The following is an 11484-nucleotide window of genomic DNA, read 5'->3' on the forward strand; positions in this document are numbered from 1 at the left end:
GGTGCACAGGTGAAGTGGTACACGTTATGTAATGGGGGTTGCAGAGGTAAAGAAGCACAAGTTATGGGATGGGAAGGTGTACAGGTGAAGGGGTATGTTTTATGGGATGGGGAGGTGGACAGGTGAAGGGGTACATGTTATGGGATGGGGAGGTGGACAGGCGAAGGGGTACGTGTTATGGGATGGGGAGGTGTACAGGTGAAGGAGTACGTGTTATGGGATGGGGAGGTGTAGAGGTGAAGGGGTACGTGTTATGGGATGGGGAGGTGTACAGGTGAAGGGGTACATGTTATGGGATGGGGAGGTGGACAGGTGAAGGGATACGTGTTATGGGATGGGGAGGTGTACAGGTGAAGGGGTACATGTTATGGGATGGGGAGGTGGACAGGTGAAGGGGTACGTGTTATGGGATTGGGAGGTGGACAGGTGAAGGGGTACATGTTATGGAATGGGGAGGTGGATGGTGAAGGGGTACGTGTTATGGGATGGGGAGGTGAACAGGCGAAGGGGTACGTGTTATGGGATGGGGAGGTGAACAGGCGAAGGGGTACGTGTTATGGGATGGGGAGGTGGACAGGCAAAGGGGTACGTGTTATGGGATGGGGAGGTGGACAGGTGATGGGGTACATTTTGTGGGATGGGGAGGTGGACAGGTGAAGGGGTACGTGTTATGGGATGGGGAGGTGAACAGGCGAAGGGGTACGTGTTATGGGATGGGGAGGTGGACAGGTGAAGGGGTACGTGTTATGGGATGGGGAGGTGGACAGGCGAAGGGATACGTGTTATGGGATGGGGAGGTGGACAGGCGATGGGGTACATTTTGTGGGATGGGGAGGTGGACAGGTGAAGGGGTACGTGTTATGGGATGGGGAGGTGTACAGGTGGAGTACGTGTTATGGGATGGGGAGGTGTAGAGGTGAAGGGGTACGTGTTATGGGATGGGGAGGTGTAGAGGTGAAGGGGTACATGTTATGGGATGGGGAGGTGGACAGGTGAAGGGATACGTGTTATGGGATGGGGAGGTGGACAGGTGAAGGGATACGTGTTATGGGATGGGGAGGTGGACAGGTGAAGGGGTACGTGTTATGGGATGGGGAGGTGAACAGGCGAAGGTGTACGTGTTATGGGATGGGGAGATGAACAGGCGAAGGGGTACGTGTTATGGGATGGGGAGGTGGACAGGCGAAGGGGTACGTGTTATGGGATGGGGAGGTGGACAGGCGAAGGGGTACGTGTTATGGGATGGGGAGGTGCACAGGCGAAGGGGTACGTGTTATGGGATGGGGAGGTGCACAGGTGAAGGGGTACGTGTTATGGGATGGGGAGGTGGACAGATGAAGGGATACGTGTTATGGGATGGGGAGGTGGACAGGGGAAGGGATACGTGTTATGGGATGGGGAGGTGAACAGGCGAAGGTGTACGTGTTATGGGATGGGGAGGTGAACAGGCGAAGGAGTACGTGTTATGGGATGGGGAGGTGAACAGGCGAAGGTGTACGTGTTATGGGATGGGGAGGTGAACAGGCGAAGGGGTACGTGTTATGGGATGGGGAGGTGGACAGGCGAAGGGGTACGTGTTATGGGATGGGGAGGTGGACAGGCGAAGGGGTACGTGTTATGGGATGGGGAGGTGGACAGGCGAAGGGGTACGTGTTATGGGATGGGGAGGTGTACAGGCGAAGGGGTACGTGTTATGGTATGGGGAGGTGGACAGGTGAAGGGATACGTGTTATGGGATGGGGAGGTGGACAGGTGAAGGGGTACGTGTTATGGGATGGGGAGGTGGACAGGTGAAGGGGTACGTGTTATGGGATGGGGAGGTGAACAGGCGAAGGTGTACGTGTTATGGGATGGGGAGGTGAACAGGCGAAGGGGTACGTGTTATGGGATGGGGAGGTGGACAGGCGAAGGGGTACGTGTTATGGGATGGAGGTGGACAGGCGAAGGGGTACGTGTTATGGGATGGGGAGGTGGACAGGCGAAGGGGTACGTGTTATGGGATGGGGAGGTGGACAGGCGAAGGGGTACGTGTTATGGGATGGGGAGGTGCACAGGTGAAGGAGTACATGTTATGGGATGGGGAGGTGCACAGGTGAAGGGGTACGTGTTATGGGATGGGGAGGTGCACAGGTGAAGGGGTACATGTTATGGGATGGGGAGGTGGACAGGTGAAGGGGTACGTTTTATGGGATGGGGAGATGGACAGGTGAAGGGGTACGTGTTATGGAATGGGGAGGTGGATAGTAAAGGGGTACGTGTTATGGGATTGGGAGGTGGACAGGTGAAGGGGTACATGTTATGGAATGGGGAGGTGGATGGTGAAGGGGTACGTGTTATGGGATTGGGAGGTGGACAGGTGAAGGGGTACGTTTTATGGGATGGGGAGGTGGATAGGTAAATGGGTACGTTGTATGGGATGGGGAAGTGTACAGGTGAAGGGATACGTGTTATGGGATGGGGAGGTGGGGAGGTGAAGGGGTACGTTATGGGATGGGGAGGTGGACAGGTGAAGGGGTACATTTTATGGGATGGGGAGGTGGACAGGTGAAGGGGTATATGTTATGGTATGGGGAGGTGGACAGGTGAAGGGGTACATGTTATGGGATGGGGAGATGGACAGGTGAAGGGATACGTGTTATGGGATGGGAAGGTGACAGGTGAAGGGGTACGTGTTATGGGATGGGGAGGTGACAGGTGAAGGGGTACATTTTATGGGATGGGGAGGTGGACAGGTGAAGGGGTACATGTTATGGTATGGGGAGGTGGACAGGTGAAGGGGTACATGTTATGGTATGGGGAGGTGGACAGGTGAAGGGGTACATGTTACGGTATGGGGAGGTGGACAGGTGAAGGGGTACATGTTATGGGATGGGGAGGTGGACAGGTGAAGGGGTACGTTTTATGGGATGGGGAGATGGACAGGTGAAGGGGTACATATTATGTTAGTTTCTTTTAAAATTCATCATTAAAAAGGAAACTATTAACAATAAAATCCACTTCAAACCTCCACAACTAAGAATTGGATTTATTGCGGTATCTATGCCAAAAGAACAAGCTTTTACTCAAACAACGTTTATAAACAAGGTTACATAATTGTACATACAAGTCAACAGTTCGGCACGAGTAATTATCCTTAGTCAAAATGTCCACCATGTCCAACATTACCGGAACCCGTGTAGGGCTGGGTGGGTAGACTTGAGCCGGTCACATAACATCCATGTGGTTCCCCCTATTTCGTAGCAACATTATCAGCAATCCTTAATAAGAATAGTCACCATGTCATTGGGGGGTAAAGTCCAGTGATGGACCTGCCAGGGTATAGGTCACGTGACAGGAACTGGACCACTGTCAGCCAATCACTGAAAGCTGCAGCTAGTTCAAAAGACTAATGTAATGATCAACATACCATGGTACAGACACCGGGCACTGGAGGTGTGCCAAAATAAAAGCCAGAGAAGGAGACTTTCAGCCAAGTTTAAATGATGGAGGAGCACGTGAAGGACCTTTGCCAAGGAGATGATGGTCCTACATGGTACAATGAGCAGTCTTGTAGGAGGTAACAATGGAGACTCTGTGAAGCTTAAGGCTCTGAATAATGGTGTACTCCTTCTATGTAGTGTTACAGGAGTGGCTGAATAGGTGTATGTAGAAGTCTGATTGTAGTTCTGACTTCAGATATATTTTGTATTATAGACAGCCCGAGTGGTAAAGGGCCAAAAGAAACATCCCCTCTGGACTCCAAACGCTCCACTATGTCTTTCTAAATCACCACCACCTTGTAGATTGTAAGATTGCTTGGCAAATGTCCTCTTCTCCTTGTGTTCAAGAAGGATTCTCCACTTGTGTTTGAGAAGGCTCCACTTTTTCTCTCGTGTTCGGAAGGGACTTCTGCTTGTGTTCGGAAATTTGCCTCTTCTTTTGACCAGCAAGGTTGCTCTTCTCCCCTTGGGTTCTGGAAAGGTCCTATTTGCCTCCTACATTCAGGAAGGGTAATCTTTATCCTTTTAGGTTAATTAAGGGTCCTCCTCTCCTCTCGAGTTCAGAAACAGTCATCTTCTCCTCTTAAATTCAGGAAGGGTTCTCTTCTCATCTTAAGTTTGGGAAGGGTCTTCTTCAGCTCTAAAGCTTGAGAAGGGTCCTCTTCCTCTCTTAAGTTTATGAAGGGTCCTCTTAAGTTCCGGAAGGGCCCTCTTCTCCTCTTAAGTTCGGAAAGGGCCATCTTCTCTTCATAAGTTCAGGAAGTGCCCTCTTCTCTTCTTACGTTCGGGAAAGGTCCTCTTCTTCTCTTAAGGTCGGGAAGTGTCCTCTTCTCCTCTTAAGGTCGGGAAGGGTCCTCTTCCCCACTTAAGTTCGGGAAGGAGAACTCTTCACCTCTTAAGTTCAGGAAGGGTCTTCTCCCCCTTTTAAACTCAGAAAGGGTCCTCTTCTAATCTTAAGTTTTAGAAGGGGTCACTTCTCCTCTTGTGTTCGGGAGGAATCGTCTTCTCCTCTTAAGTTTGGGAAGGTTTGTCTTCTCTTCTTAAGTATGGGAAGGGTCCTCTTAAGTTCAGGAAGGGTCCTCTTCTTCTTTTAATTTTAGGAAGGGTCCTCTTCCCTTCTTGAGTTCAGGAAGGGTACTCTTCTTCTTTTAATTTTAGGAAGGGTCCTCTTCCCTTCTTGAGTTCAGGAAGGGTACTCTTCTTCTTTTAATTTTAGGAAGGGTCCTCTTCCCTTCTTGAGTTCAGGAAGGGTCCTCTTCTCTTCTTGAGTTCAGGAAGGGTCCTCTTCTCTTCTTGAGTTCAGGAAGGGTCCTCTTCTCTTCTTGAGTTCAGAAAGGGTCCTCTTTCCTTCTTGAGTTCAGGAAGGGTCCTCTTCCCTTCTTGAGTTCGGCTAGGCTGCTCCTCTCCCCTTGGGTTCTGGAAGGGTCCTATTTGCCTCCTACATTCAGGAAGGATTATCTTCATCCTCTTAAGTTAGGTAAGGGTCCTCCTCTCCTCTTGAGTTAAGAAAGGGTCATCTTCTCCTTTTAAGTTCGGGAAGGGTCCTCTTCTCCTCTTAAGTTTAGGAGGGGTCCTGTTCTCCTCTTGTGTTCTGGAAGGGTCCTCTCCCCTCTTAAGTTTGAGAAGGGTACTCTTTTCTCCTTGTGTATGGGAAGGGCCCTCTTCTCTTAAGTTCAGGAAGGTTCATCTTCTCCTCTTAAATTCGGGAAGGTTCATCTCCTTTTGTGTTCAGGAAGGGTTTTTTTCCTTCTCATATTTGTTTGGCTCTTCTTCTCCACTTATGTTTAGTAAGGGTCCTCTTCTCCCTTGTGTTGAAAAGGGGACCTCTTCTCTTGTGCTAGGGAAGGATTCTTGAGTCTGGAAAGGTTCTTCTCCTCTTTTGTCCTGTTTCTCTCCATGCTATGGTTGGCGTCCATAATTTTTCCATTATAATTTGATGTACAGAGCTGCGTAGTATATTTTTTTTCTATAGAAGCAAAAAATAAAATAGAGGCCTGACCCTTTGCAGACTACTGTAGATATGGATCTGACAAAAGTACATCTAAGACTTCTGTTTGCCAAGAAAAAAAATGCTAATAAAAAGCTTGCTCTCCACTGGAAAACCAAACTCCCCCAAAAGTTTCTTATATCTCATAGGGCTTCAGTGGTGAGATCTCTGACCTGATCTCCTGGTCTACACACATGCTATGACTATTTATAGGGGATCCTAGTCTCCTGTTTATGGTCATTTTAGTTTTCAGTACAGAATATAGAATCCAACAAATGAGGAGATACTGGACACCATATGGAAGGTCCATTTCCATTCCTCAATATAACATCATGTTCCCAACAAATGAGGAGGAGATATTGGACAGCATATGAAAGGTCCATCTCCAATCCTCAATATAATGTCATGTCCCCAACTAATGAGGAGGAGATACTGGACACCATATGGAAGGTCCATCTCCATTCCTCAATATAACGTCATGTTCCCAATCAATGAGGAGGAGATACTGGACACCATATGGAAAGTCCATCTCCATTCCTCAATATAACGTCATGTTCCCAACAAATGAGGAGGAGATACTGGACACCATATGAAAGGTCCATCTCCATTCCTCAATATAACGTCATGTTCCCAACAAATGAGGAGGAGATACTGGACACCATATGGAAGGTCCATCTCCATTCCTCAATATAACGTCATGTTCCCAACAAATGAGGAGGAGATACTGGGCACCATATGAAAGGGTTGGTACTCCACCAAATTCCTCGGTGAAGTGGGCAGGAACATTGGCAGAAGCTTCGCCAAGAAGAACTCATTGATGTCCCCAGGAGATAAAGAGCCAGAAGGTGACTTAGTCTATCATGTCTACTCCATGTAAAGGGTTTCCTTCACTCGAAGCAGCAATGTGCTTCCCGCAAGCACGGCGTTTTAAATGCTTGTTAAGGCTTTCCTTTTGGGTAAAAAATCTGCCACAGCTGGGGCACGAGAAGGGCTTTTCCCCCGTGTGAACCCTCAGGTGCCTGAGGAGATGTGTCTTTGTGGTGAACGATTTCTCGCACTCGAAGCAGGCAAATGGCTTCTCCCCGGTGTGAGCCTTCTGGTGTCTCTGCAGCTTCTTCCTTGTTATGAACAGTTTCCCGCACTCTAGGCATGGGAAGGTCTTCTCGCCGGAATGGCTTCTCAGGTGTATGTCAAACTGCGACTTGGTTGGAAAGGACAGCTCGCACTCCGTGCATGAAAAGATCTCCTCGGCAGCATGGATTTTGCGATGAAGGGCGAGGGCAGACTTCAGGCGGAAGTCTTTCCCGCACTGTGGACAAGGAAATGGACGCTCGCCTGTATGAATCAGGCGGTGATGGATCAGGTTACCTTTCTGCTTGAAGCTTCTCCCGCACTCTATGCACGTATATGGCATTTCGCCCGTGTGCGTTCGCCGGTGCATGTTGAGCGTACTTTTTGCCGTAAATCCTTTCCCACAATCCTGACAAGAAAATGGAGTCTCTCCGGTGTGTCCCCTCAGATGAGTCATCAGATACGTTTTTCGTGTGAAGCACTGGCCGCATTCTGTGCATAAATAAGGCTTCTCACCCGTGTGACTCCTCAGATGTTGGACCAGGTCCGACTTCTCTTTGAAAGATTTGTCGCACTCTGGACATGAATAGGGGCGCTGCCCAGTGTGATAGCGTTGGTGCCTGGCCAGATGCGATTTGGATGTGAAACATTTCCCGCACTCTGTACATAGAAAAGGGCGCTCGCCCGTGTGCATCCTCTGATGGACAATAAGATCGGACTTATTTCTAAAGCATTTATCGCATTCGGAACAACCGTGTTTGAGGGGCTGAGATTTATCAGAATAGTTGTCAGGGTTGGAAGGATCTAGTGATCCATCGACGTGACTGAGTCGGCTATGGGTAACAGGGTTTCCTCCTGGAGAGATGCCACCGTCTTCTTCATAATCGTCAGCTGAGGTATCCTGGACATAACGCCCATCTGTAGGGAAAGAACGTTTTTCACATTAAAACATTTTCATCTTTTGTGAGAGTCATGTACAATGTCAAGTATTTCACTGAACTCAACATGGAATGAGAAACACCTGGAACACCAATGTGTACAGAGCATGCCAAGTCATGGTGGATGTTCATGAAGGACATCATGGTGAAGAATGCAGATATACCTATCTCCAACTCATTTGTTGGGAACATGACGTTATATTGAGGAATGGAGATGGACCTTTCATATGGTGTCCAGTATCTCCTCATTTGTTGAGAACATGACGTTATATTGAGGAATGGAGATGGACCTTTCATATGGTGTCCAGTATCTCCTCCTCATTTGTTGGGAACATGACGTTATATTGAGGAACGGAGATGGACCTTTCATATGGTGTCCAGTATCTCCTCCTCATTTGTTGGGAACATGATGTTATATTGAGGAACGGAGATGGACCTTCCATATGGTGTCCAGTATCTCCTCCTCATTTGTTGGGAACATGATGTTATATTGAGGAATGGAGATGGACCTTCCATATGGTGTCCAGTATCTCCTCCTCATTTGTTGGGAACATGACGTTATATTGAGGAATGGAGATGGACCTTCCATATGGTGTCCAGTATCTCATTTGTTGGGAACATGATTTTATATTGAGGAATGGAGATGGATCTTTCATATGGTGTCCAGTATCTCCTCCTCATTTGTTGGGAACATGACGTTATATTGAGGAATGGAGATGGACCTTTCATATGGTGTCCAGTATCTCCTCCTCATTTGTTGGGAAAATGACGTTATATTGAGGAATGGAGATGGACCTTTCATATGGTGTCCAGTATCTCCTCCTCATTTGTTGGGAACATGACGTTATATTGAGGAATGGAGATGGACCTTTCATATGGTGTCCAGTATCTCATTTGTTGGGAACATGATGTTATATTGAGAAATGGAGATGGACCTTCCATATGGTGTCCAGTATCTCATTTGTTGGGAACATGATTTTATATTGAGGAATGGAGATGGACCTTTCATATGGTGTCCAGTATCTCCTCCTCATTTGTTGGGAACATGACGTTATATTGAGGAATGGAGATGGACCTTTCATATGGTGTCCAGTATCTCCTCCTCATTTGTTGGGAACATGATGTTATATTGAGGAATGGAGATGGACCTTTCATATGGTGCCCAGTATCTCCTCCTCATTTGTTGGGAACATGACGTTATATTGAGGAATGGAGATGGACCTTTCATATGGTCATCCTTTCTGAACTAATTTGGCATTTACAAAACTAATAATCCAATCTCATTCCATCAGATGTTCTACAGATCTGCTGGTTCTCAGTCACCTTCCATCAGTAGACTTTTCTTAGACACAAAGAAGTTAAAAAAAATGTGAAAAGTTACCTGAGCTGATGTTTAGAAAAGGTTCCTCCACTTTGACTGTCACCACCGTCCCATCCTCCTCTGCAGATTGCTGATCAACCATAACATAGGCGTCTTCTTCTTCCTCTTTGACCTTAACCTTCATATCCATCGGTTTGCCATCCTAAAGTCACAGAACGATAAAAAAAAGCATTAACACTCATAGCCAAGCCCCAAGTAGAGCAATAGAAGATCACATTGTATCGGTTTCTTTAGATTTGAACAAACCTCGTGAGGTTCCTGTGACCCGTCTTGGAGATTAAAAGGACTTCTACTGCTTGGTGACTCCACCATGGCTTTCATTTGTCCTTCTGAAAGTTTCTCCATCACATCGACCTCCTCGCACTCCTCTTTGATCTCTTGTTTTACAATGATATTAAAAGTGCTTGGGCTATCATTCTGTAAATGTAACAAAATATTTACGTTAATTTTAATAATGTTGCTAAGGTGGAGAACGTATTGTCACTGTTGGTCTTTGTTCTTCATACGTATACCTGATGATGGTGGGGGATGGTGTGATCTTCCTGTGAGGAATCCTGAGGACGCGGACATCTCTCTGGTGGGTTCCCATGACTGGATCCATCCACCAGATGATGGTGAGGGATGGTGGGACCTTCCTGTGAGGAATCCCGGGAATCCAGAGGACGGGGACATCTCTCTGGTGGGTTCCCATGACTGGATCCATCTGTAGGAAACACACACACTGACTGAATCCATTGTTTCTATGTGTTTATCAGATGACGGGGGATCTAGGTGGATCCTCCGTACTGCTCTCTCCTTTACAATAAAGTCTCCTCTTACCCGGTGATGTGAGGGGCGGCTGATTGTCCATCATGACGTCCTTGTAGAGGTCCTTGTGTCCTTCTAAATACTCCCACTCCTCCATGGAGAAATAGACAGTGACATCCTGACACCGTATAGGAACCTGACACACACAATGATACAGTGAAACATCCCAGAATCCTCCTCACCTCTCCGGTCAGGTCTGTTTTATTAATAGAGATGAGAGTGATGTCATGTGACCTCCCAGAATCCTCCTCACCTCTCCGGTCAGGTCCGTGTTTTAATAATAGAGATGAGAGTGATGTCATGTGACCTCCCAGAATCCTCCTCACCTCTCCGGTCAGGTCTGTGTTTTAGTAATAGAGATGATTGATGTCATGTGACCTCCCAGAATCCTCCTCACCTCTCCGGTCAGGTCTGTGTTTTATTAATAGAGACGAGAGTGATGTCATGTGACCTCCCAGAATCCTCCTCACCTCTCTGGTCAGGTCTGTGTTTTATTAATAGAGATGAATGATGTCATGTGACCTCTCAGAATCCTCCTCACCTCTCCGGTCAGGTCTGTGTTTTATTAATAGAGATGAATGATGTCATGTGACCTCTCAGAATCCTCCTCACCTCTCCGGTCAATGTACAGCGCTGCGGTATATGTCAGAGCTATATAAATGTATAATAATAATAGTGTGTGACTGTGGGGGAGTCTAAGCTCCTCTGGTACAGAGACTAATGTGACTGGCTCAGTGTTCTCTGTACAGCTCTACAGCATATGGAAGAGCTATTAAAACAAATAAAATGATTATATTATCCTGTGGGTGTTAATGTGCATCTGCCGGAGATAGAAGACATCACGGTGAAGATGGAGGAAGAGGACGGACGTGACGATGGAGGAAGAGGACGGACGTGACGATGGAGGAAGAGGACGGGATGTGACGATGGAGGAAGAGGACGGGACGTGACGATGGAGGAAGAGGACGGGACGTGACGATGGAGGAAGAGGACGGGACGTGACGATGGAGGAAGAGGACAGACATGATGGTGGAGGAAGAGGACAGACATGATGGTGGAGGAAGAGGACGGACATGATGGTGGAGGAAGAGGACGTGACGATGGAGGAAGAGGACGGACATGATAGTGGAGGAAGAGGATGATGGATGGAGGAAGAGGATGGACATGATGGTGGAGGAAGAGGACGGATATGATGGTGGAGGAAGAGGACGGATATGACGATAGAGGAAGAGGACGGACATGATAGAGGAAGAGGATTGACATGACTATGGGGGAAGAGGATGGATGGGATGATGGAGGAAGAGGACGGACAGGACGGTGGAGGAAGAAGCCAGATATGAGAATGGAGGAAGAGGATGGACATGACAATGGAGGAAAAGGACGGACATGACAATGGGGGAAGAGGATGGATGGGACGATGGAGGAAGTGGATGGACATGACGATGGAGGAAGAGGACGGACGTGATGTTGGGTTACTGGGTGTACATATAAAATCAGATCCCATTACCTCTTCTGCTGCCAGTTCCAGCAATGTCTCCTCTCTACTTCCTCCCAACTCACCTCTCACCCGGAACCTCCTGTCTGCATGTTTGTGACATCACTTCCTGTCATGAGATCAGCACCTAGTGGAGAATATAGGAACAGCAAATCTCGGTCAGCACCACGCCAATGTTTCTGCTCCACCAGAGGTGATTGGCGCTGTATTAGCGCATTTCCAACAACTACCAATCAGCGCCGTCTATGATACTTCTTTATTTGCAGTAAACGTTCCTCAACATTCTGCTGGAACTTTGTGTATTAGTTCTGTTTGGTGCATGAAGA

The 11484-nt window shown here is 47.7% G+C and overlaps 1 protein-coding gene across 2 annotated transcripts; it reads right to left on the reverse strand.

Annotated features, from left to right (window-relative positions):
- Positions 1-3007: 3007 nt before the first annotated feature.
- LOC149440503 (uncharacterized) lies at positions 3008-11238 on the reverse strand. 2 transcript variants are annotated; one of them, XM_089658565.1, is made up of 6 exons: positions 11171-11238; positions 9676-9799; positions 9369-9559; positions 9103-9273; positions 8857-8998; positions 3008-7455 (listed from the first exon to the last, which is right to left on the reverse strand). In XM_089658565.1, the coding sequence occupies exons 2-6, from the start codon at positions 9758-9760 to the stop codon at positions 6317-6319; spliced, it is 1728 nt and encodes a 575-aa protein (XP_089514691.1). In that variant the 5' UTR covers positions 9761-9799; positions 11171-11238; the 3' UTR covers positions 3008-6316. The 2 variants fall into 2 exon arrangements, with proteins under 2 accessions (XP_089514691.1, XP_089514690.1); XM_089658564.1 differs by lacking the exon at positions 11171-11238 and adding an exon at positions 10276-11145.
- Positions 11239-11484: the final 246 nt, after the last annotated feature.

This window comes from Staurois parvus, unplaced genomic scaffold (genome assembly GCF_062004578.1).
Source record: "Staurois parvus isolate SC_StPar_1 unplaced genomic scaffold, SC_StPar_1.0 ptg001079l, whole genome shotgun sequence".
Classification (NCBI taxonomy): Eukaryota; Metazoa; Chordata; class Amphibia; order Anura; family Ranidae; genus Staurois; species Staurois parvus.

Excerpts from the sequence above, each read along its gene's own strand:
- LOC149440503 (XM_089658565.1), bottom strand. The coding sequence starts at position 9,760 with ATGGAGGAGTGGGAGTATTTAGAAGGACACAAGGACCTCTACAAGGAC. Across the intron at positions 9,560-9,675 it reads GCCGCCCCTCACATCACCGG|ATGGATCCAGTCATGGGAAC; the intron begins GTAAGAGGAGAC and ends TGTTTCCTACAG. Across the intron at positions 9,274-9,368 it reads CCATCCCCCACCATCATCAG|AATGATAGCCCAAGCACTTT; the intron begins GTATACGTATGA and ends TTACATTTACAG.